This window comes from Hemiscyllium ocellatum, chromosome 13, assembly GCF_020745735.1.
Source record: "Hemiscyllium ocellatum isolate sHemOce1 chromosome 13, sHemOce1.pat.X.cur, whole genome shotgun sequence".
Classification (NCBI taxonomy): domain Eukaryota; kingdom Metazoa; phylum Chordata; class Chondrichthyes; order Orectolobiformes; family Hemiscylliidae; genus Hemiscyllium; species Hemiscyllium ocellatum.
This window is the reverse complement of record NC_083413.1, coordinates 5,849,470-5,876,713: the sequence shown is the minus strand read 5'-3', so window position 1 is coordinate 5,876,713 and position 27,244 is coordinate 5,849,470. Positions and strand designations below refer to the sequence as shown.

Below are 27,244 nucleotides of genomic sequence, written 5' to 3'. Positions count from 1 at the left end.
ATGGTACTGCAAAAGCAGCTAATGTTTCTCCTTTGAATCAGTGCAATGATGATTCCAAATTCCATTTGTGTGGTATTACCAATAGTTTCTCCCACTATGGTCAATTCCAGTAATTTACCAGTGACCATTTTACACGTATTTGACAGAAACAAGATGTAGAAGTATTCTTTTCTCTCTATATTAATTATGTTGCAATCGACAAACACAGTTCTATTTTGCCTAATAGAACAAAATCAGATATCAATGCTGCATTAATGTTTTCTGTATTTTTAAAACAAAGTTTACTACTTGCATGGTCTAAACAAAACATGGCAGAATCCAGCAATGGATGTGTGCAGTTTGGTTTGTGACTATAAACTGAGATTCTCTTCAATGTGATCATTCTGAGCAACAATGGTCTAATTATAACTACCCTCAACAGGAAAGGAAGATGTGCTATTATCTAGCACCTTTCACACATGGCCCCAGGGCATCTAAAAGCATTTTCACAGCCAATAAATTATTTTTTGAAATATGGTCACCGTTGTAATAAAGGAAACGCAGCACCAAATTTACAGACAAGAAGCTCCTGTGAAAGCAGTGGAGCTATGAGCTTCTCTGTGATGATGGTTCAGGAATAAGTGTTGGCCAAGACACCAGGGAATACTCTCAGCTTAGGACAGCATCCAGTGTCTCTCCTCTTCATCTTCTCCTTCTATTCCTTCTTTTTCGCCTCTTACTTTTAATTCTTATTATTATCTTTTACAGCTACCTGACCTTGTTTCTGTGAAGCTAATATTATGTGCACTCATTAACACATCAATAGAAGTCTCTTTGGATGTGGCAGTATTTGTTGCGTCAGAATAGTCAATGCAATGGCATTGTATGTTCTCTCATTTCTGCTTTGCCTCTTGTTTTATTTGAACTTGCAAAATTCTGCTCATTGCAATCTAAATGCGTATTGCTCATGACTGACCAGAATTATATTCATTCCTGTCCTCATTAATTTGTGACTTAGAGGAGCTGGTGTTGGACTGGGGTAGTCAGAGTTAAAAATCACACAACAACAGGTTATAGTCCAACGGGTGGTGTTGGGTGATTTTTAACCTCATTAATTTAATATAAGCAAATACTCATTCCAGCCCAGTACGTACCAAAGCACTCTAGATTCCAGTTCTTAACCTGTACTGAACTTGTAGGTGAGGGTGCAGTAATTATTTAATAGCTGGAGGCAGAACGGATAGAAGGTTGATGAAACTCCTCCTGAGTGTTGTGATGCTGCAATTTGTTTGTCCTGTGTGGATCTTGATTGTGATTGCAACTTGCTCTGCTCTGAGGCTCAATTTCAATTTTCAATTAAACTCACCTGCAAATGTCCATCTTCCTGCTTGAGATACTGGGGGACATAGTACGGTGGCTCAGTGGTAAGCAATGCTACCTCACAGCACCAGGAACTCAGGTTCGATTCCAGCCTTGGGTGACCGCCTGTGTGTGGAATTTGCACATTCTCCCCGTGTCTATGTGGGTTTCCTCCGGGTGCTTCAGTTTCCTCCCACAGTCCAAAGATGTGCAGGTCAGGTGAATTGGCCATGCTAAACTGCCCATAGCGTTAGGTGCATTAATCAGAGGGAAATGGGTCTGGGTGGGTTACTCTTCAGAGGGTCAGTGTGGACTTGTTGGGCTGAAGGGCCTGTTTCCATACTGTAGGGAATCTTATCTAATCTAATCTCCTCAAGTATCTCGGATGAATCAGCATCAACAATAGGGCTGAGGGGTTGTTGAGAAACCTAGACTTTTCTCTGCTCATGAATAATCTCTGACCTGATGTCCTTAGTCAAATATTTTTAATTCATCGAGACGGTAGTATAAAACATGTGAAGAGCTGATCTACATTTTTTTCCCACCGCTCAAAAGCTGGAAGGTAGAGGTTTCATTTTGCTCCAATGTTGGAAATGCTGAGGAACGCCCCCGAGAGGGAGCGAATAAACGATTTTCATAATGAGAGTTGAATTGATATGAAGAAAGAGCAGTGGCAAGGGAGTAAGTGCAAGGCTGTTTCCAGGAGCTAGCACAGGCACTGGGACCCCACCTCTGATACTAGAGATTGCTCTGCAAAACTAGAGGTGATATCTTACCAATGATCAATGTGACTGGTTTTGTGAGGGGCTTATAAGTGTTTGATGCAAGCATTAAATTTGAAGAAACGTCGAAGCCCTATTCCATAACAGTGACGCCCTCATTTTGGTCTGCATGTTCTCTTACATACATGCATGTATCCAGATGCACTCACCATTACACCCAGGGTGAGTACTTTCATTCAAACTGCAATTTTTGAAACATGATGTAGTCTGTGCAATGTCGGATTATTGCATATTTATAGAATAGAATCATAAAATCCCTACAGTGTGGAAGTAGGCCATTCAGCCTATCAAGACCACATTGCCCCTCTGATGAGCAGCCCACCCAGATCCACCCCCCGCCCCTTTCCCTATAACCCTGTATTTTCCACAACTAACCCACCTCACATACTCATCCCTAGACACTACGGGCAGTTTAGCATGGCCTGTCCATCTAACCTGCACATCTGTGGGAGGGAGCAGGGACACCCAGAAGAAATCCATGCAGACACTGGGAGAACATGCAAGCTCCACACAGATGGTCACTCGAGGGTGGAATCAAGCCTGGTTCCCTGGTCCTGTTAGACAGCAGTGCTAATCACTAAGCCACCGCCCGTGCTACCCTACATTTCACTATTCTTTCACTTGGTTTACAAAAGACTTCAGATTCTCTTTCTTTGTTAAAATGCTGATCTTCTCTTATATTCCCTTGGGCCGTTCCAGGAGGAGTTGTTGAGCAGAAACTGGGAATTGGAGAAAACATTTAGAAGCTTAAGGCTTTTTATTAGCCGAAGCCCTGGAACATACTCACTAATCCATCTTTTCAGTGAGGAGTGGATGTAGAGAAGGAAAATAAATTGAAACAAGGGATGAAATAATGTTAGCTTTTATTGATAGAAAGCTACACTACTGCAGATGCTGGAATTCTGAATCGCAAACAGTAGATGTTGGAAATACACATCAAGGGCGGGTAACTGTGGAGGAGGGAGAGACCGAGAAGACATTTTAGGTCTGTGACCTTTCATCTATACTGGGAAAATTTAGAAATGTAATAGGTTTTTAGAGAGAAGGGAGAGAGTGGGAAGAAGAACAAACAGGAAGGCCAGTGGAGAGTAGGAGAGGTTAAGCAAACAAAGACTTCATGGTGCATGGCCAAGTGGAGTAATGGGGCAAGAAACAAATGAGGTACCTATAAGAGGTGTGAATAGCAAGATCATTTGAAAACAAAATAATGGGAATGAGGGGGAAACATAGGGGAGAAAATGAATCAAAACAAGGGAATCATTTTAATTCTCTGCCGTACCTCCATTCTGACCTTCTGTCTTCACTGTCCCAGTAAAGATCAATGCAAACTTAAGGAATGGCACCTCACCTTTCTACTGGGCACGTTTACAGTCATTCACCCTAAACATTGAATTCAACAGGTTGAAGACTGTAATTTCTGCCCATGGTTTGTTGTGATTTTCTTTGCTGGCTTAGTTTCTTTCCTTCATTTCTCTTTTATTTCTTTTACTTTGTATTCACAGGCAGCCAGGTCTGGTATGTTACACTGCAGGGTTCACACTAATAGCAATTGGATATCTTGATGTAATGTTGTGCTGTGGAACATAAATACCAGCACAATCCTTTGGGCCAAATGGTACTTTCTGTTTTTTTAACGTGTTGTAACACTAAATTGCCATTTTGGAATTAAGAAAGGGAAGAGGTAAAGTGAACATTGCTAGTTTGGTACAACTGACAAAGATGTTACCTTGGAAGTTATTTTATTGTCTTTTGTTAGCACATGTTCACTGTTCAATGATAGTCTGTTTCCTAGAATTGTCATTAATTTATCCATTTGAGAGATTTAAAAGTTCTGGATGTAGGTTTGCTCACTGAGCTGGAAGGTTCCTTCTCAGACGTTTTGTCACCATACTAGGTGACATCTTCAGTGAGCCTCTGATTGAAGCACTGGTGGTGTAGTCTGCTTTCTATTTATATATTTGGGTTTCCTTGGATTGGTGACATCGTTTCTTGTGGTGACATCATTTCCTGTTATTTTTCTCAGGAATGGTAAATGGAATCCAAGTCAATGTGTTTGTTGATAGAGTTCCAATTGGAATGCCATGGTTGTGGGAATTCTCGTGTGTATCTCTGTTTGGCTTGTCCTAGGATGGATGTGTTGTCCCAGCTGAAGTGGTGTCCTTCCTTATCCATATGTAAGGATATTGCTGATCCCATTTACCATCCCTGAGAAAAAGAATAGGAAATGACGTCATCAACCCAAGGAAACCCAAACATATAAATAGAAAGCGGGCTACACCACCAGTGTTTTATCCAGAGGCTCACTGAAGATGTTACCTAGTATGGTAACGAAACGTCTAAAAACAACCTTCCAGCTCAGCGAGCAAGCCTTTATCCAGAACCTCAACCTGAGCTACAAATCTTCTCAAAACTCGCTAGACTTAAAAGTATTAAGGATGTGGGGAAGCAGTGAGGAAATGTGGTAGTTCCAATGTAGACTAACATCTGCTCAAGACCAAGAATGAAATGACCACAGTCCGTGCTGAAGTTTCTGTAACTGAGTTTCTCTTGCTTTGAAGAAAAGAAATCTGCAAATAAATTTGTCCAGAGTTTCTATTAATTTTTTTAAATTGTCAGCTGCAGATATTAACAGGTTTTTGTGTTTTTGATTTATGTTTTTGGCACCATTGAGCTTACAGGAGCACCAAGATCAGCATTTGTAATCTGCAGACCCGAGAAACTCAAAACAAACCTAAATTAGCAAGTAAGAAATACAATTCCTAATGAATTGTTTGGGTTAAATGGAATTGCTTGACTTGGCTTAAGGGTTGGAAAACAGCTGTGGATTATAATTTTAGATTCTTACTCTTCTAAGCAGACCAAAGAAAAGTCATCAGGGACTATTCACCATCAAAGATACTGTGCATGTTGTTGACCCCCGTTGTTAGCTGCTGAAGACCATGAATGACTGGGAAGGAATCTAGTTACTGTCCCATATATATACTCAATTAAACAGGCTTTACTACTTCACTGGTGTGTAGTTTTGTTTCCTAATTATTCTAAAAACATTCCGCAACATGGTATAAAATATCCCAAGGGTATTGTTTTAGTTTCTGTTGAAAGGCTACAGGTAGATATGCAATTTGAGGATTTCATGTTTGTGCGTAAATATTTATGGAGAATAAAAATTCCTGTCTGCTGTACTGTTTAAAAAGCCAGCTGAAGACGTCTCTATTTTAGTATACCATAGAGTTTTACAGGCTATTTTTATATATTCTATTACAAAAGCTATCCTTTTTTTCCTTAAATTTCGAATTGGCTTTTTCTTCCTTGCAGGAGCAGAAAACGTACCCATGAATTTATTGAATCTGATTTTTCAGACAAGTAAGTACATCTTAAAATTTTAAGAGATCCTAATGATTATTTCCCCATTTTTATGGACAAATTATGTAAGCCTTTTTTTTGGACAGCGCACTCTCTCAGGCATGAGAGTGCCTTGTCCATTTTGATTTATTTCCTGTGACTAAAAATAGCTGTTCTTTCAGAGGGCTGTAACCTTGTTGCACATGAATGCTAGAACAACTGTCATGAAACCAGTCTCCAGAGAATAGGGCATCTGGTCTTTTCCTTTGCACAGTCAGATCGCAGGAGGCTTTCCTGCAACGTCCATGTGCACTTGGAAGAGGTGTCCATATTTAGATCATAAAGCTTGATCTAAATAGTGTGTTTGCTGTGATTTGTCTTCAATCATTTAGTATTTGTGTACCACATTTGCATGTGTATTTTTCATGTCTGGAAGTATTAATGTTCATAATATCTGTAATTAGATTTAATAGAAGCAGTTTCTGCTATATGCCTTTATACTTTTCACTTATAAAAGCAAGGAAATAATTTTGTGTTACTAATATGGTAATTCATTAATGCAGGCAAAACCTAGAATGATTTCTAACAATTTAGTTTGTGCACAGCATGTAATTTGACTTAAGGAAAGTCATGTTTTACAGACCACATCGCAACTATTTGGTTTGCATGTCCTCAGTCCAGACAGCACAACTCACCCGTGGTGATTTTATTTCAGTGCATCTTTTACTTATTGCAGCTTCACAAAGTGGAGATGGGGCTAGTGATTGGGTAAATTCAGTTTCTTACATGAGCAGAAAGTGCTACAAATATCTTACATAATCAATGTGTGTGAAGCCTTTTTGTATCTCCAGTAGTTGCAGCAGCTTCTTGTTGGTTAGCTTGGTGTGTTTGTGAATCTGTTAATCGGATTTAATGCCCTAACATTGTGAAGCACAATGAAAATCTTAGGCGCCTCGCTAAACAAGTTTTAAATATTTACAGATCCACTGATTCTGCAACAAATGTAGTTCTTAAGACAAAATTGAAGTAATTTTGCAGAAGGGTCTGTGTTTTGATTAAGCTTCAACAATGGGGTTATCATGAATGCACAGATTTGATTCCTGTAGGTTGTAACTTAATTATAGTCACACATCAGTGCAAAACCAATGGGAAAATAGTCCATTTCTGATTTTAAATTGGAAAGAAATGGAATTCTTTTGAACAATTTTTATTCAGAATGAGTTATAATGATTCAAATCTGCGGTGGTAAAATTTGCTAGCAGATTATATTTAGTTTACTACAACCCAATTGCTTTCTTTCCTTTAAAATTTCCTATTCTAATTTTCAGTTTTCCACTTTAACATAAGTCATATTAGAAAGCTGTTTTAATGTGACTATATAATTGGTCTCTTTGAATCTATTATTCTATCATTCATTTTCTTGGATATTAAGATGTTTATTATAAATCCCTTTCCTTCTCTATATAAGCTGTTAGAATTGAGTGTATATAGACTGGTCACACAGATTAATACTGCCACTCTTGGTTTTACCGGCTTGGGGTTTGATCCCCAGCCCAGGTTTGGAGCTGAGGTGGGTGGAAGCTGAAAGTAACCCCATCAGCTGGTGTAAAGCCCACCCAACTTTCATCTCCTTCTGGACAGTTTTTGTGCAGGCAGAATGAGATGGCATTAACTGTGTGTTTGAAGTTAGTATCGAACACGGTTCTTTGAAGGCCTTTTGAAAGAGGCTGGTTGGACAATCCCTGAATCAACATAGTCCCAGACACAACCAGCTTATGTGCTCAGGATTGGCCTGCAAGCAGCAGTAGGCTGAAGGTTCAGTCCTCCAGATGGAGATACAGACCTTTCCACCAGGCAGGGTGAAGCAATGATCATGTAGAGAGGCTTCCCCAATCACAGGGGTAGCATGGCTGCAAAAGCTACTTTTGCAGGGACGGCACGGTGGCTCAGTGGTTAGCACTGCTGCCTTGCAGGCCAGGACCCCAGGTTCGATTCCTGTCTCGGGCAACTGTCTATGTGGAGTTTGCACGTTCTCCCTGTGTATGTGTGGGTTTCCTCCCACAGTCCAAAGACACGCAGGTCAGGTGAATTGGCCATGTTAAATTGTCCATAGTGAAAGGTGCATTAGTTAGGGGTAATATTAGTGTAGGGGAATGGATCTGGGCAGGTTACTCTTCAGAGGGTCGGTGTGACTAGTTGGGCCGAAGGGCCTGTTTCCATACCGTAAGGAATCTAATCTAAATTTAAAAGTTCTAACAAAGAGAATACATGGTGAACCGTGGGACTCTGGGAAGCACGGGAAATCAGAGGGACCTTGGTGTGCATGTCCACCAGTCCCTTAACTTAGCAAGACAGGTAGATAAAGTGGTGAAGAAGGCAAATCGGATACCTGTCTTTAGTAATCGAGGCATTGTATTTAAGAGCAAGGAGGTGGTGCTGGAACTGTATAAAACATTGGTTAGACCACAGCTGGAGTGTTGTGTGTAGTTTTGGAATCTACATGGGACAGAGACGGAGTGGACTGGAAAAAGCTCTTCTCCTTGATAGAGGGATCAATGACCTAGGCCCGTAGATTTAAGATAAGGGGCAGGGGGTTGAGAGGGGATGTGGAGAAATGTTTTATACCCAGAATGTGAATGAAATCTGGAACTCACTGCCTGTAAGAGTGGTACAGGCAGAAACCCGGTAACATCGAACAAGTATTTAGATGTGCACTGGCAATGCCAAGGCTTACAAGGCTATCGGTCATGTGCTGGAAAATAGGATTAGAACAGTTAAGTGCTTGTTTTTGACCAGAATAGATTCAGTGGGCCAAAGGACCTTTCTCTGTACTGTAGACCTCTATGACTCTAAGTTGGCAATAGGGCACCTCCTTCACGAAGCACCCTATACTTTACTGATCCTCTATTGCAGCTTGTTGGTCCTTCCAAAGCTGAACGCCTTTCTGATTGACCCTCCTCCAGCTTCCGAGAGCCTATCTGCCAACCTTAATTGCACGTGTCCCTCAGGACATTGATTGGCCAGGCCAGGGCAACTTACAATGAAGGGCAGAGGGTGGTCGTGGAGGGTTGTTTTTTGAACGGGAGGCCTGTGACCAGTGGTGTTCCACAGGGATCTGTACTGGGTCCACTTTTGTTGTCCTTTGTGTAATTGATTTGGATGAGAATTTAGGAGGCACGGTTAATAAGTTTTCAGGTGATACTAAGATTGGTCGTATAATGGACAATGAAGAAGGTTATCAAAGAATACAAAGGAATCTTTATCTAATGGGCCAATGGACTGAGGAGTGACAGACGCAGTTTAATTTGGATAAATGCGAGATGTTGCATTTTGGTAAAACAAACAAGGGCATAGTAGGGCCTTGGGCAGTGTTGTCAAACAGAGACTAGGAGTTCAGGTCTTTGAAAGCTACATCACAGGTAGGCAGGGTGGTTAAGAAGGTATTTAACACGCTTTCCTTCATTGCTCAGACCATTGGAATACTGTATATAGTTCTGATTGCCCTGCTATAGGAACGATATTATTAAATTGAAGAGGATTCAGAAAAGGTTTACCACGATGTTGCCAAGACTGGAGGATTTGACTTATAAGGAAAGGCTGGGACTTTTTTCACTGGACCATTGGAGGCTGAGGGGTGACCTTATAGAGGCTTATAAAGTCATGAGGGGCAAAGGTAAGGTGAATAGAAAAAGTCTTTTCCCTAGGGAGAGGAAGGTCAAAGCTAGGGAGCATATTTTTAAAATGAGAGGAGAAAGATTTAAAAGGGACTGGAGGAGCAACTTTTTTCATGTAGGCAGTGGTTCATCTCTGGAATGAACTGCCAGAGGAGGTGATAGATGCAGGTACAGTTTCGACATTTAAAAGACATTTGGATAGGTGTATGAATAGGAAAGATTTAGAGGGATGTGGGCCAAATGCAGGCAATTGGAACTAGTTTAGTTTTGGAAATTTGGTTGGCATGGACAAGTTGGACCGAAGATTCGGTTTCTGTGTTGTAGGACTCTATGACTCGAGGTCAGTCTTCAACTGTCATCCTGACCGGCTCAAGTTCTGCTTATCTCCAGGAAAGAGATCACTCAGGCTAGTTTAACATTTGTTCCACACAGATGCCATCTACAAGTTTGCTGCTGACACCACTGTGGTAGGACATATTAAACAGTCATGTGTCAGAATACAGGAAGGAGATAGAGGGCTTGGTGTCATGGTGCAATGATAACAACTTCTCTCTGTGTCGTCAAAACTAAAGAACTGATCATTGACTTCAGAAAGAAAGGAGGAGGAGACACTCCCATCTACATTAATGGGGCGGAGGTTGAGAGGGTGGAGAGCATCACGTTCCTAGAAGTGACAATAACCGACAATATGTTATAGACTTCCCATGTAGATGCGATGGTCAAGAAGGCAAAACAATGCCTCTTCTTCCTCAAGCAGCTCAGGAAATTTGGCCTGTCCATAAGGACCCTCACCACCTTTTACAGGTGCACCATAGAAAGCATACTGTCAGGGTACACAACAGCCTGGTACACCAACTGCTCTGCCCAGGACCGTAAGAAATTACAGAAGGTTGCATGCACAACACAGACCATCATGGAAGTCAACCTCCCAACCTTGGACCCCATTTACACGTCTCATTGCTGCAGAAAGACCCATGCCACCCCAGTAATGATCTCCTATAACTGCTTCTGTCAGGCAGAAGATACAGGAGTTTGTACACCAGCAGGTTTAAGAACAGCTTCTTCCTTGCTGTTAATAGACTGCTGAATGGACTGCTCTAACCTCAAATAATGTTGATCTTGTTAATGTTGATGTTGCCTAGCACACGCCTTTTGCGGGCATAATCTGTATGCCTCTATCTAATTTTTGTTTCACCCTATGATCTGCCTGTACTACTTATAAACAAAGCTTTTCACTGACAATAAATCAAATCAAATTTTATGTATCTGGGCAGAATGAAAAGTCAATCCAGTTTAGGCAGCACGGTGGCACAGTGGTTAGCACTGCTACCTCACAGCGCCAGAGACCCGGGTTCAATTCCTGACTCAGGCGACTGACTGTGTGGAGTTTGCACATTCTCCCCGTGTCTGCGTGAGTTTCCTTCGGGTGCTCCGATTTCCTCCCACAGTCCAAAGATGTGCAGGTTAGGTGAATTGGCCATGCTAAATTGCCCGTAGTGTTAGGTAGGGGTAAATGTAGGGGAATGGGTGGGTTGCGCTTCAGCGGGTCGGTGTGGACTTGTTGGGCCGAAGGGCCTGTTTCCACACTGTAAGTAATCTAATCTAAAAAAAGGAAGGTAAATTAATTTTGACAGAACAAGTCTGCCCACATGTAACACTCGATAATCACTTTGGATAAACTGAGAGAAATTTATATAGTTTTGTGAGACACCAATAACTTGAATCAAAGACATTTTTGAATATATTTCTAAGTATAAATAATACCATGACAGGTAACAGGTCTGGCAAAGTTCTTACCAATTTCCCAGTTTCTCCATTATCTTGAATCATCGAGAGCTATAACATGACCCTAGGGCAGCGGATCCAGAATTCAGCATGTTTTAGAGGGTTGTTCAAAGTTATCCACAGCAGCAGTAGTGACTTGCAATTGTAACTGACCTACAAAAAGATGGTATCTTTACAATCAGTTGCACAGCCAAAATGAATGGGAGAAAAAAGCAAGCTAGATCTTCCTAAAGTAGCTTTACATTTCTAGCCTCGGAAATTGTGTATTCTTGAAAACAAAAGCACTCCAGTGACAGCCAGTAAATTTCCAAGTGTGGGATGGGTGCATATACCTATCACTTGTAATAGAATTGTTTGTTCGGTTGTTTCATCCCTTCCTTTGTTATATTGCAACTGCCTGACGCTGCAATGCAAAATGAGGAGCCCAACGTACAGGGAGCTCTAGGTGACTGACCAGTTGTCATGGTCCTGTATTCCTAACATTGGTCCTCAAGAAATGCATTTTTGACATGGTTGTGTGCCAACAAAACAATTGCACAAGAACATTTACTTAATACAGTTTTGGAAAATACTTTGGTACATGTACAATTTGTTAGACCAAGGTTACATTTTCTATTTTAGATATTTTGTTTTCCTGTGCCTTTTTCTTTTCTAGCACATTCGTGGCTGTCCTGAGGCACACAGTCACTCGTGTACGCTGTTGTCTTGCATGAAACCTAATAATGATGCTCAGTTTAATTTCCCTTTGCAGTGTGCATCTGTTCCAGCCACAACATGAAGTGATGCGTTTTTATTCTCCTCCTGTTTTTGCTTCCTGAATTATTGCTGAAATTAAATAAGCCCAAGATGAGCTGTCATTTATACTTTAGCCAGTAACAAATTTATCATGTCCTGAAAATTAACCTAATACTTTTCCTTTCTTGAATAGAAACTTATTAAATATTAATAACAGTGAAAATGAAATCTTACTTCATTACGGTGATGTGGTAGCTGCACTAAAGGGTTGCACTCAGCAACTGCCTCACACATCATTATGAAATGGCAATTCAGCAAACCCTCTAAGGCATTAACAAATTTAATTAAGATTTCAGCATTCTTTGTTAATGTTCGTAATGTACCACCTCGTAGCTTTATTTCTTTTTTTAAAAAGAAAGTTGGAGATTCCCAGAAGTGTTTCCCCTCTCGAGTAGCTTAATGCAAGGTGTCGCCATCTTATTGCCTTATTTCATTCATTAGTTCACACTGTTATAGGTTACAATATCCTGAACTGATTCCTTTTAGCAGTTGAATGGTTTTCTTTGCCACCTAGCAACTACTCAACTTACTGCGCAGGGGTTAGCTACTGGAGCTGCTTACTAACACATACCATTTCTTTCACTGCAAAAGTAGTTTCTTAAAGAGACAGCAACCATGTTGTGTTGCTATCTGTAGCCATGTGTGATCTTTGCTTTTCGCAATTTAGCAGGAACAGTTTTCACAAAGTACCTTAGTATATGTTATTTTAAAACAATACATATCAGTTATTCACATAGGAGATTGTTTTAAATGTGGGTAGGTGTCTGTTTTTGTTTTCATTGATCCTAGCCAGTTTCTAGTGATAGGATACATTTTTTTCCCCTAATGCTACACTATTTTCCTTTCAATGCCGGGTGGTGATAGGGGGGGCTTGTGCTCTCTAACCTTGCAATCCAATCCACTTATCACCCAAAAAAATCACCAGGTTGAAATGCGGAGCCGTAATATGGATGGTGCCTTACTTTTGCAGAAGCTGAAGTGGAACTTAGTTGATTAGCACGTCCAGCATAGTTGTGACTGCAGAGTGTTTGTGTACGGCTGCTTGATCAGCATCTTGTGTATAACTGGCCAGTGTTGAAAGAGTAGAAAAGAAATTACTGAACTTGGAAGATTCTACGGTATACTTCGTTAAAGATAAATAATATTGTCTACTGTGGACTGAAAGTGTATTGGAAAACCAGAAGGGGATAAAAACAGTTTGTTTTACTGATATGCCAGGTTTTAGATCAGTTCCCATTTGGAAGGTAAATTAGTAGTTTTTGTGACAAAATTTGGTGATGTTACCTTTTTTGTTTTAATCAATTTCAATCTACTTTCAAATAATTCAGTTTTGTAGGAAAGGTCAACACAAATGATTATTTTCACCTTCCTATAGAATGTGAGGAACAGCATTGTTTGTTTTACTTACGCTGCCAAGGATACAGATTTCTGAGAATGTGAGAACAATTGGGTAAAAAGAATCATACGTGTGATAGATCAGGAGAAGGATTAATACATAGATACATGTATCTGTGATAACAGAGGAGATAGTCAAAGAGCCTGTGCCACAAACGTAACCTTTTCCATAACAAAGGCAAGGTAGTGAAATATTTAGATGTGTAGCGGAGGGGAAATAGGATGCTTTTTCTGGAAAAGTGATAGTTTAACTGTAGTCAGAGAGATTGTTTAGAAAGTTGGATTCCCACATTTTTATAGTGGGAATTCAATTATGTTCTATCTATGTTCTTATTTCTGCTGGCATGCCTAAGGTAGAGCAGTGAATTCCTCTTTGTTAGTTATAGTACATAAGACCACAAGATGTAAAAATGGAAATAGGCCATTTGGCCCATCAAGTCCACCTTACCATTCAAAGAGATTATGGTTGATATAATACATCCTCAGCTCCACATTCCTGCCTTTTCCCCAGAGCCCTTAATTCCCTTAATGATTAAAAATCTATCTCTGTCTTGAATGTTCTTACCAGTACCGTTTCTACAGACCTCCAAATAGAAAATGCCATAGATGCACTACCTTCTGTGAGAAGATATTTCTCCTTATCTCTGTATTCTGAGATGGTACACTCCCACATGGGGAAACAACCTTTTCACATCTGCCCTGTCAAGGCCCCTAAGTATCTGGTACATTTCAATCAGGTTACATCTCATTCTTCTAAACTCCAATAAGACAATTGCTCCATTCCTGGGATCAAACTAGTAAACCTTTGACTTAAAAAAACAAAAACTACTCACAGCTTAACTTGAGACCTGTATAGTTTTAGCAAGACATTACTTTTATACATACGAAAGTGGGTACTGCAGATGCTGGAGATCAGAGTCAATATTAGAGTGGTGCTGGAAAAGCACAGCAGGTCTGGCAGCATCTGAGGAGCAGGAAAATCAATGTTTCAGGCAAAAGCCTTCATCCTTCCTGATGATGAAAAACATTGATGTTCCTGCTCCTCAGATGCTGCCTGACCTGCTGTGCTTTTCCAACACCACTCTAATCTTAACTCATGTACTTTTATACTGCATTCCATTTTGAAATAAGGACCAAGATTCCATTAGCTTTCTGTGTTGCCTGCTCAATTTAGATGATAGCTTTTGTGACTTATGTACAAGACGCCGAAGTTCCTCTGTTCTGTGGCTTTCTGCAGTCTTTCTCCTATTCCATATCATTGAACTCCCTTACTCTTCCTGCCTATGTGCATAGCCTCACATTTTGCCACATTACATTCTATCTGCCAAGTTTTTTATCCCCCACTCCCTTAACATTTTCTGTATCTCTCTGCAGACTCTTTGTGTCATCCTCCCTATTTGACTTCGTATCATTTTTTTGTAATGTGCAAACTTGGCTACAATACATTCACTTTCCTCATCCAAGTCACTAATAGAAAGTGTAAATAACTGTGTGGTCCCAGGACTAATCCTTGTATCATTCCACTAGTTGGAGCTTGAAAGTTCCCTCTCTGAACACAAACTTCTAGCTTCTATTAGTTAGCCAGTCTTGTGTCTATGAGTCTGTTGATCAGTGGTTTCTGTTTCTGTTGCAAGAGTTCCAAGTTTTCACCTTACTTAATAAGCCCAAAATTTAAATGCCGACTCTGTATTGCATAAAGATATGTTTCTAAAACACCTTCAAGATAGAAAATAACTAGAGGCTCCCTTCCTCCTTAACTTGAGTACTTGACACTCCATATTTGGAGCTATTCCGTATGTGCTAACATACCCTGAAAAGGTGTGTGTACGGTTAGGTTGCCTTGGCAGCCACAGTCTTTTTTATTGCGAGCATAATTATTCAGACAATGTGATCTGATTTCTCACCATTTGAGGTTAACAAAAAAAAACAACTAATTGCACCCCTGTTTGCTATTACACAAAGTGGATCTGTTTTTCTTTGTACGAAATAATGTGGGAGTAAGGTTCTTTTTAAATTGTGGGTCATGACGTAAATTACAGTTAATTTGTTCATTCGTTTTGTACAGCTACAGTTGGCAAAGTGTGTTGGCACATTTACTTATAACCTGACATGCATGTATAAAGAATCCATCAATGCCAACTGAATGTGGAAAAATAAGTCAGTGGTTTTTAACTATTAGTTTGGATCAAATGCACAGATTTTTATTTCATGTTCAGTACATCACAACTGGTGATTGCTATTAGTATTGCTTAAATGTGATCAGTTTGACTTGTTCAAAAACTTGAAGGGCATGGCAAAAGAGGAAATATAGGAGTGGATAGGTGACTGATGGATGTGAAACGACTGCAAGTTTTATGAAACAGCACAGATCACAAGAAAATGTTCATGAAGGCAGAATAGAGAAACTGATGACAAATCTAACAATGCAGATGAATAATATTTCATGCATTTTGAAAGGAACATCCTACTTTTATGTGATATTTTTCTAATTCTCCAATCAATCCAAGTATTTTACAGAAGCATAGGCAAATGCAGCAGCCAATTTCTCACAACAAGGTCCAAGCAACAACTCTTGGAAGAAATTAGCAATCAGACTGTTTTGTTGATTGGGAAACATACTGCATAAATACCTAGAAGAATATCATTGGGTCATACAGCATAGATACAGACGCTTCGGCCCACCATGTCTGTGCTGACCCCATTTACCTGCTATAGTCTGCTATACCCTGGCATTTTAAGTGCTCATCCATATGCTTCTTAAATGTAACAAGAGTACCTGCCTCCACCACCCTCTCACTTAGAGATAAAAAAAACTGCAGAAGCTAGAATCCAAGGCAGACAAGCAGGAGGCTGGAAGAACACAGCACGCTAGGCAGCATCAGGAAGTAGAGAAGTCAATGGTTTGGGTTACACCCAAAACATTGACTTCTCGACTTCCTGATGCTGCCTGGCTTGCTGTGTTCTTCCAGCCTCCTGCTTGTCCTCCACCCTCTCAGGCAGCATACTTCATGTTTTTACCACCGCCTTTTTAAGATTTCCTCTAAACCACATCCCCCTCACCTTAAACTTATGCCATCTAGTCTCAGACACATCTGTCATGGTAAAGAGATTCACATAATTTATTCTGTTGTAATTTCAATCAGATGCCTCCTCAGCCACCTATGCTCCAGGGAAAACAAGCCCATCCTATCCTGTCTGACCTCATAATTAAGCATTTTCATCCCAGGCGCATGCTGGTGAATCTCCTCTGCACCCTCTGTCATGGAGCTGAATTTGGTGTTTTGGATGTGTAGAGAATGGGGTAGGTTAGGGTTAACAGAAAGGAGGAGGTGGGGTGGTTTGTCTGTAAGGGGAGCGAGAGCCTTTAAAAGAGGGATCTCCCCTGATAAGCCACGGGCAATCCCAATATTGGTGCTCTTCAGAAGACAATCCCAATTTTGGTGATTTTCAGAAGGGCACAAATGAGAGTTTGGGAGATGCCCACTCAAGTCTTGTGGGGTCAGGAATATTAAGTGGCTTGATACTGAACCTAATTAGCTAATAAGCCAGTTTCCCACATTACCCATCCCTACCACAGACTTTTCAAAGATCGGTTTGTCTTCAGACAGTGATGGGATGTACAGCCTGCTGTGTGACAGTGGTGGCTATCCATCACCAAATCTAAACTGAATCCTGTAGTCATTGGAACAAGGTCAGCCAGAATATAAGTTCCCTGATTGGACCAGATTAACAGCCCCAATCAGGGAGTCTTGGCTGACAGATATAAACAGGAGTGTCCCTTTGAGAAGGGCAGTGTCACTGGCCATTTGGGCGTTTCCATTCTTCCTGGTGGTGGAATATAAATAAAGATTTACACACTTGTTATTTTTCACGGTGTTTGACCCCTGCACAACTGCGACATGGATGCTGGGAAAAAATAAGCACAAAAAAAGAAAAAGGAAAGAGAAAAAAACGGAGAAAAGAAAGAAAATAAAATAATAAACAGGAGTGTCAGAGGTTCTGTTTACTCTCCGTGTAAGTAGAACCTCTGGCAACTGACTCTGAGGAAGCCGGAGCAGTGTCAAGGACAGTTCACATGTAGATAAGGGGTGACTCGGTGATGGGATCCCTGCCTTTGTGGAGTTACTTCAAATCCAACCCATGGAATATTTTGTATCTACTAAACCAGTAGTTCAGTTTAACATGTGTTATAAGAGAGAGCACCCTCTGACTATGCACCACTCCCCAAGTACGGTACTGAAATGTTAGCTGAAACGTGAAAAGCATGGAGGCATTTGAAACTTAAGAATGCAAATACTTATTTCCTTGAAAGTATGAGTGCAGTTAGTGCTAAGAAAACAGGTAGTTTTTTTATTCAATTGTAGGACATGGCTGTCACTGGTTGGCCAGCATTGATAGCCCATCCCTATTTACCCCTTGAGAAGGTGGGGTTGAGCTGTCTTCTTGAATCGCTGCAGACCACTTGCTGTGGGTTGACTCACAATGCCGGCAAGGAGGGATTTCCAGGATTTTGACCCAACAACTGTGAAGGAACGGCGGTACATTTCTAAGTCAAGATGGTGAGTGGCTTGGAGGGGAACTTGAAGATGGTGGTGTTCCCAAGTACCTGCTGCCCTTGTCTTCTAGATGGAAGTGGTCATAGGTTTGAAAGGTGCTGTTTAGGGATCTTTGTTGAAATTTCTGCAGTGTATTTTGTAGATAGTACACACTGCTGCTACTGAGTGCCAGTGGTGGAGGGATTGAATATTTGTAGATGTGGTGCCAATCAAGCGAGTTGCTTTGTCCTGGATGGTGTCAAGCTTCTTGGTTTTTGGTGGAGCTGCACCCATCCAGGCAAGTGGGGAGTATTCCAACATACTCCTGACTTGTGCCTTGTAGATGGTGGATAGACTTCAGGTTGTCAAGAGGTGAGTTACTCGCTGCAGTATCCCTCGTCCCTGACCTGCACTTGTAGCCACTGTGTTTATATGGTCAGTCCAGTTGAGTTTCTGAAAAATGGTAACCCCAAAGATGTTGGTAGTGGGGGATTCAGTGCAGGTAATACTGTCGAATGTCAAGAGGCGGTGGTTTTATTGGTGATGGTCATTGTCTGGTATTTGTGTGGCGCGAATGTTATTTACCACCTGTCAGCCTAAACCTGGACATTGTCCATATCTTGTTGCATTTGAGCGTGGACTGCTTCAGTATCTGAGGAGTTGTGAATGGTGCTGAACACTGTGCAATCATCGGTGAACATCCCCCACGTTTATGACAGAGGGAAGGTCATTGATGAAGCAGCTGACAATTATTGGGCCTAGGGCACTACCCTGAGGGACTCCTACAGAGATGTCCTGGAGCTGAGATGACTGACCCTCCACAATCACAACCATCTTCCTTTGTGCCACTCTTAACCAGTGGAGTGTTTGCCCCATGATACCCATTTTTTCCAGTTTTGTTAGGGCTCCATGATGCCATACTTGTACAATGCGGCCTTCATGTCAAGGGCTGTCCCTTTCCTCTCCCCTCTGGAATTCAGCTCTTTGATCCAGGTTTGACCCAAGGCTGGAATGAGGTCAGGAGCTGAGTGTCCCTTGGGGAACCTAAGCTGGGCGTCACTGAGCAGGTTATTGCTGAGCAGGTGCTGCTTGATAGCTCTGTTACTGACCCCTTCCATCATTTTACTGATGATGGAGAGTAGACTGATTGGATGATAATGGGCCAGGTTGGATTTGTCCTACTTTTTGTGTACAGGACATAGCTGGGCAATTTTCCACATTGTCAGGTAGATGCCAGTGTTGTACCTGTACTGGATGAGCTTGGCTAGGGGAGCGGCAGGTTCTGGAGCACAAGTCTTCAGTACTGTTGCCGGAATGAGTTATCAGGGCCCATTGCCTTGGCAGTATCCAGTGCCTCCAACCATTCCTTAGTATCACGTGGTGTGAATCGAATTGGCTGGACTCTGGTATCTGTAACGCTGGGGACCACTGGAGGAGGCTGAGATGGATCATCCACTTGGTACTTCTGACTGAAGATTGCTGTAAATGTATCAGCCTTATCTCTTACACTGGTGTGCTGGGCTCCTCCATCACTGGGGAGGGGGATATTTGTGGAGCCTCCTCCTCCAGGGAGTTGTTTAATTGTCCACCCCATTCACCACTGGATGTGGAAGGACTGCAGAGCTTACATCTGATCCATTGGTTGTGAGATCGCTTAGCTCTGCCTGTCACTTGCTGCTGATACTGTTTTGGCAAGTAGTTCTGTTTGGTAGCTTCACCAGGTTGATACCTCATCTTCAGGTATACCTGGTGCTGCTCCTGGCATGTCCTCCTGCACTCTCCATTGAACCAGGGTTGAACCCCTGGCTTGGTGGTAATGGTTGAGTGGGGGATATGCCGGGGGCCATGACATTACAGATTGTGCTAGAGTATAATTCTGCTGCTGTTAATGACCCACAGTGCCTCATGGATGCCCAGTCTTGAGTTGCTCGATCTGTTTGAAGTCTGTCTCATTTAGCACGGTGATCATGACACACAACATGATTGAGGGTATTCTCAATGTGAAGGCAGGACTATGTCTCCATAAGGACAGTGCAGTGGTCACTTTCACCTGTACTGTCATGGAGAGATACATCTGCAGCCAGCAAATTGGTAAGGATGTGGTCAAGTATATATTTTTTTTCCTCTTGTTGGTTCCTTCACCACCTATCGCAGACCCAGTCTAGCAGTTTTATCCTTTAGGACCAGACCAGCTCGGCCAGCCCCTCTGTTGCCGAGCCACTATTGGTGGTGGACATTGAAGTCCCCCACCCAGACTACATTTTGCACCCTTACCACCATCAGCGCTTCCTCCAAGTGTTGTTCAACATGGAGGAGTACTGATTCATCAGCCGAAGGAGGACGGTACGTGCTAACCAGTGAGAGGTTTGCTTGCCCATGTTTAACCTGAAGCCATGAGACTTCATGGGGTCCAGAGACAATGTCAAGGACTCCCTGGGCAGCTCCCTCCTGACTGTATAACACTGTGCTGCCACCTCTGCTGGGTCTGTCCTGCAAGCGGGACAGGACATAACCAGGGATAGTAATGGTGGTGTCTGGTGTGTTATCTGTAAGGTATGATTCCGTAAGAGTGACTATGTCAGACTGTTGCTTGACTCATCTGTGAGACAGCTCTCCCAATTGCGGCACTAGTCCCCAGATGTTGGTAATGAGGACTTTGCATGGCCGACAGGGCTGTTTGTGTTTTTGCCATGGTCTTTTCCTGTTCCAAGGTCGATGCCAGGTGGTCTGTCTGGTTTCATTTCTTTGTGACTTTCTAGTGATTGATACAACTGAGTGGTTTGTGAGGTAATTTCAGAGTAAACCTCATTGCTGTGGGTCTGGAGTCACATGTAGGCCAGACCAGGTGAGGATGGCAGATTTCCTTCCCTAAAGGACGTGACCCAGATGAGTTTTTCCAACAAATTATAATGGTCTTATGGTCGTCAGTCGACTCTTAATTCAAGATTTTTTAAAAATTGAATTCAAATTCCGCTATCTGCAATGCCAGGATTTGAACCCAGGTCCCCAGAACATTATTCTGGGTTTCTGGAATAATAGTCATGCAATAATACCACTAGGCTATCGCCTCCCCAGACAGTGGTATTGTGGTACATAAGTGGTATTGTAACTGTGACAAAAAAAATACAAGGTTAAAAGCGCTTTGCCTGTACTCTTGGTTGCACACATCAAATAAATTTAAAAAGCACTGCATAAGTGAAGTGTAAAATCTGCTGTCATTTCTTGTTTTAGCAAAAGAAGCAAAAAGGGAGAAAAGAATGGAAAGGGATTACGACACTTTTCAATGAAGGTGTGTGAGAAGGTGCAGCGGAAGGGAACTACCTCGTATAATGAAGTGGCTGATGAGCTCGTGGCAGAGTTCAGTAATTCCAGTACTCACATGTCTTCAGATTCTGTAAGTCGGAGAATCCTTCATAACAAGTCAAATTCCACTAAGATCAGTTCAGTTAATAATCTCTCATTTATGGTGTCCCTCCTTACCCATTTGACCTTCACATATAAAAACAATGTACTGTTAAGAAATCTTCTGTAGCACTTATGTCAGCTGATCCCTACACATCTAGTTTCTCATTCTAAGCAGTACCTTGCACGTAATGCTTTTAACCCTATATTTTATAAATACCATAAGAAGCTGGGTTATGATTTGCAATGCTGAAAAATGTGTTTTGTAAAGCAGTGTGATCTAATAAGTAAATATCCCTGCTAACTCTGTAATAATTTTGTGTAAATCTGTATATGGGTTTGTACATACTCCATGGGTGTCATCCATCTTTGATCCAAATGCATCCCTGAACATCTCCAGTAGTGGTATTCTGTACCTGTGTTGTGACTTCCAGAGATCCTTACGTATCAATCTTTATCTTCTTTCTCTTCCATGTTTCGTGCTGCCTTTCAGTGTTATCTAAAGGCATAGCATCTGGTTTCATGTGTGCACTGACTGCAATCAGTTTTAGCTCTCCAGTTGTTTTCTCAGTCCCTTAGCTATCTCTGTATTGTCAGCCCACTTGCCTGACATTCCATTCTGAATAAAATGCAATTTGCTCCAACTAAACAGTACAGGCATGTTGGGCTGAATGGCCTCCTTCTGTGCCACAAACATTCTGTAAACATCCTCAGCAAACCCAAAGCCACTATCTTCAGCTTTTGTTACAAATTCCTTAACTTAAACATCCAATCTCAACCCTCTGCTTAGCGACTGACCTTGGTTGAAGTTTGCAAACTTTGTCCTATTGACTCCCACATCCTCTTCAATCATAAAGGCCACCTACAAACCGTGCTGGAACTCTGCACATATTCCCATTTATCTTAGTCCAACTGTTGTTGAAACCACTTTCATATTTTTGTCATTGATGCTTCCAGGCTTAATTATTCCAATCCACTAGAGACCAGACTCCATGTAGTTAAGGTGATCCAAACCTCTTCATCCTATATGCTAAGCCTCAGTAAGTCCTGCACAAGCATCAATACTGTGCCCCCCGGATGGATGCTAGTTCATGAATATCTCAATATTAACATTCTCATTCCAATGATAACATTTCTCTACAGTCTCATCCTTTATTGTCCTTGTGATCTCCACAAGCGTTGCCAAGAACCCTCATGGCGTTGCTAGAACTTGGATTCATTTGTTTATCTTCCACTATTTGTAGATGATACAGCACTGTGTGGGAGGAAGCTGAGATGCTTCAATGTGGTTTGGGCAGGTTGAGTGAGTGGTCAAATGCAAGGTTGATGAAGTATTATGTGGATAAATATAACATTATCCACTTTGGTAGCAAAAACAGGAAGGCAGATTGTTATCTGACTGGCAATAGATTGGGAAAGGGTGAGGTACAGTGAGCCCTGAGTGCCCTTTTACATGAGTTACTGAAGGTAAGCAGGCAGGTGCAGAAAGTGGTGAAGAAGGCAAATGGTATGTTGTTCTTCATAGCAAGAGGATTCAGGTATAGGAGCTGGGATATCTTGCTGAAATTGTGCAGGGCCTTGGTGAGACCACACCGAGAGTGTTGTGTGCAGTTTTGGTCTCCTTCTCTGAGGAAGGATTTTCCAACGATGGAAGGAGGATATCGAAGGTTTACCAGACAGATCCCTGGCACAGCAACACTGACGTATGTAGAGATGCTGGATCACTTAGCACTGTGTTCACCAGAGTTTAGAAAAATGAGATGCAATCTCTAAAATTAGATTAGATTACTTACAGTGTGGAAACAGGCCCTTCGGTCCAACAAGTCCACACCGACCCGCCGAAGCGCAATCCACCCATACCCCTACATTTACCCCTTACCTAACACTACAGGCAATTTTGTATGGCCAATTCACCTGACCCGCACATCTTTGGACTGTGGGAGGAAACCGGAGCACCCGAAGGAGACACGGGGAGAATGTGCATCTAACAAGATTAGACAGGGTAAACACAGGAAGGATGTTCCCAATGACCAGGGGAGTCCAGAACATGGGAGTCACAGTCTATAGACACTGACTCAGCCAATTATAGTCCAACAGGTTTATTTGGAAGCACTAGCTTTCGGAGCGCTGCTCCTTCACCAGGTGGTTGTGGAGGACACTATTGTAAGGCACAGAATTTATAGCAAAAGTTTACAGTGTGATGTAACTGAAATTATACGTCGAAAAATACCTTGATTTGTTTGTTGAGTCTTTCACCTGTTTGAATACCATGGTAGTTTCACTCCTTTCATGTGTAAATCACAAACCTTTTTAAAAGGTTACATTCTCAGGTTAATTGGTGTTAGCCAGATAATATGTTGAAGGTGTTAGCACCCTGTGTTCTCTGTCTGTGCCATAACGTTTAGACTGATTTTAATTTAAAAAGTGAGTTAACAGAGTCTTACATAAATTCATGAAGTTTTTGAGCAAAGTACACTGAATTTGTACTTGCAAAGTTACACTCCACAAATGTATGTGTATATGTGTGCATGTGTGTGTGTCTGTCTGGGGTAGGGGGTTGTGAGTGTGAGAGAGAGCATATATGTGAGTATAGAGTGTCTAAGTCGACCAGTTAGGGCTGAGATGAGGAGAAATTTCTTCAGCCAGAGAATGGTGACCATTTGGAATGGTTGAGGCCAAACGTGGAATGTTTTCAAGAAGGAATTGGATATAGTTCTTGGGGCTAAAAGAATCAAAGGATATGCTGAGAAAGTGGGAAGGGAGGGGACCGAGTTGGATGATCAGCCATGGTCGTATTGAATGGTTGAACAGACTCAAAGGGCTAGTTCCTCAAACTCCTGTTCCTAGAACGCATTCACAAAGATCTTGGAGCACCTTATAAAGCAACCCTCTGTTACCTAACTCAGATTAATCTAATAATGAACCTGATCCACAGATCTTCAATTAAATTTAAAACAAGTTTAAAAGAGAATTTAGCATTTATGGCATTAACATTGTTGTAAGTTGAAATGAAGGCCTGCACAATAACATTTCAGAATTATGTGGTTTAGTTGTTCCAAATTAATGAGTAAGTTCAAAGAAATGATCATCTTTAAATTTGGTTTGCTTTGTACGTCCTCTTCCAGCAGGCTTACGATCAAAAGAACATTCGGCGCCGTGTTTACGATGCACTTAACGTACTGATGGCTATGAATATAATTTCTAAAGAAAAGAAAGAAATACGATGGATTGGGCTTCCCACAAACTCTGCTCAGGAATTTCAGAATCTCGAGGTGAGTTTATTTGGATCGTGTTGAAATATCAACTCGTACCCACTCCGCGTGTACGATGAGGATTACATTTGCTCAGAGCTTAGCAATTCAAAGCATTAAGAATCAGGACAGTTGGATCAGACAAAGCTGCAAATTGGTTTAGATCATCCCAGGAAGGTAATTTTATAGCTTGCCAAGATTCAGTAGATAGTTTTTCACACATTTGTCTTGTGTTCAGTTGTATTTTTAGTGCCAACTATGATTCAGTGGACAGCACTCATCTGTGTCAGAAGATTGTGGATTCAAGTCTCAACCCAGAAACTTGAGTTTATAACCTGAGGCAGATACTCTAATTCAGCACTGCAGGATTGCTGCACTGTCCGAGGGTACCACCGTTTAGAAGAACTGTTAAACAGGCACGCTGTTAGGTGGATGTGAAAAATTCTGCAGCATTGTTTTGTACAACAACAGAGAATTCTCCCAGCTGATCTTTATCCCTGGTCCAGTGTCATTAAACAGAGGATTTGGGACATTTTTGTAGATAGTACTGTTTGGCTGTTGTGTTCTTCTGTTACTTGATCATATTTTAGAGTACTCCAACTATAAAGTGCTTTGGATTATCCTGAGATTCTGATGGCTTGATATAAATACAAACATATTTCTTTTGTGTGCCATGGATGTTTCTTGCCTAGAATGCTTGCACTCCTTTGTTAATTTCTTAGCTTCAGGCTTTTCCTTCCATTATCCCATGTTTTGTTCACTTTATGGTTGATAGCTATGTTTCCACAACCAAAAATCCAGGCTGCCTATGTTCTGCCAAGATGGTACACTGTTAATCTTATAGTAGCTACTGAAGAAGTATAGGAGAGTAGCCTGGCTTGACTCCCTCTTTGACTCTAGCTTCTCTGTGCAATAGGTCAGGACCTTCACTGACTTTGGCCCCTGACATGATGACTGAAACAGAAAATCACTTGTGTGGGAAATTGTAAGCGTAATTCTGTGTTTTACCATTCTGTTGCACTGTTGGGTGATATAAATTAGACTGCTTTGCTAGGTTGCCTACAGCACCTATCTTTAATTATTAGCACCATATGTAGTGGAAAGCATTTTATTATGGTAACTAATAATTTTAGAAACACTGGAAGGTGTGGGATGAAATCTCATTCCGCGATCTATTTCGGTCACAAAAGTAAGACCTCATAAAATCCCCAAATATATCTGATTCTCCTTTAAATGTTTCTATGTTTCTTTATTCTTTCATGGGAAGTGGGCACCACTGGCAAGACCAGAATTTATTGCCCTTCTCAAATTGCCCTTGAACTGGGTAGCTTGCAAAACCACTTTGGAATGCCGTTAAGAATCAGCCGAAATGCTATGGGTTTATAGTCGTCTATTGGCCAGACTGCATAAGGAAGACAGATTCCCTTCCCTAAAGGACATTGGTGAACCAGATGATAGCCAATGATACTTTTCATGGCACCATTACTGAGGCTGGCTTTCCCATGGGCTGCAGCAGTTCAAGAAGACAACACCTCAAGAGCAATTAGGGATAGACAATGAATTCTAACCTAACCAGAGATATCCATGAATAATTCTTATAAATTTTTTATTAATGGCATTTAAATTTCAGCTACTGCCATGGTAGGATTTCAACTTGTGTCCCCAAAGTATGAGCCTGGACCTCTGGATTACTACACAATGCCATTGCCTTCAGCAACTGTCCATGTGGGAAGCTTCCTTGTGCAGTCAGTTCCAGAAATTCAGCACTCACTTAGCATCTCTAAACAGAAAATATCTATGGCACACCCCTGGAGTAGATGGATCTTGAACCCAACTCAAGGAAGGGTCACTACTACTGTGCCATAAGAGCTCACATTTCAGCACCCGCTTATGTGAGGTAGCTAAACTTAAACTGTGTGTGAACCTTGCCCTTTTTAATTGTAAACCTATGTCCTGTAGTAACATAGTATATTCTAACTCTAATGCTGAATGAGTACTTTGTGTCAATCTTCATGGTGGAAGACAAGGATTTTCCCAAAAATTCAGGAGAGTCTGGGTGCAGCAATGAGTATGGTGGCCATCACCAAGAAGAAGGTGCTAGAAAAACTGAAAGATCTGAAACTGGATAAACCACTTGAACCAGATGGGCTACACCCTAGAATTCTGAAGGAGACAGCTGAGGAGATAGTGGAGGCATTAGTTGTGATCTTTCAGGCATCACTGGAGTCAAGAACGGTTCCAGAGGACTGGAAAATTGCTAATGTAATCATTCTGTTTAAGAAAGGAGTAAGGCGAAAGATGGAAAATTATTCCGACAAGCCTGATCTCAGTCACTAGTAAGATTTTGGAGTCCATTGTGAAGGATGAGATTTCTGAATACTTGGAAGTGCATGGTAAAATAGTGCAAAGTCAGCATTGTTTCATCAAGGGGAGGTCATGCCTGACAAATCTGTTAGAGTTATTTGAGAAGGTAACAAGAAGGTTAGACCAAGGAGAGCCAATAGATGTTGTCCATCTGGACTTCCAGAAAGCCTTTGATAAGATGCCACACAGGAGGCTGCTGAGTAAGATAAGGGCCCATGGTGTTAGAGGCAAGGTACTAGCATGGATAACGTGGCTGTCTGGCAGAAAGCAGAGAGTGGGAATAAACGGGTCCTTCTCAAGATGGCAGCTGGTGATGAGTAGTGTTCTGCAAGGCTCAGTGTTGGGACCACAGCTTTTCACTTTATATGTTAATCATCTAGGTAAAGGAACTGAGGGCATTCTGGCTCATTAATGATGTGTAAACAGATCAAAATCCTGAAGCCAGCAACATTGCTATTTTTATAAAATGAATCAATAGTTGCTAGTTTGAGAACATTTTAAAATCTCAGATAAGCAGAACAATTTTCAAGAGATGTAGGATTTTCGCAGCCAGCGAGTCCTTTGTGCACTTGCCACCAAAC

At 41.5% G+C, this 27,244-nt stretch overlaps 1 protein-coding gene across 8 annotated transcripts in view; it reads left to right on the top strand.

The window, feature by feature from the left end:
- Positions 1 to 27,244, top strand: part of LOC132821757 (transcription factor Dp-2-like) — a 207,160-nt gene that overhangs the window by 151,380 nt on the left and 28,536 nt on the right. For 6 of the 8 annotated variants that reach the window (XM_060834495.1, XM_060834497.1, XM_060834496.1 and 3 more), the window contains 3 exons: positions 5,436 to 5,483; positions 20,878 to 21,040; positions 24,174 to 24,320. In XM_060834495.1, coding sequence (XP_060690478.1) covers positions 5,436 to 5,483; positions 20,878 to 21,040; positions 24,174 to 24,320 — 358 coding nt within the window. The remainder of the gene's footprint in view (positions 1 to 5,435; positions 5,484 to 20,877; positions 21,041 to 24,173; positions 24,321 to 27,244) is intronic. The other 2 variants (XM_060834498.1, XM_060834500.1) reach the window with 2 other exon arrangements.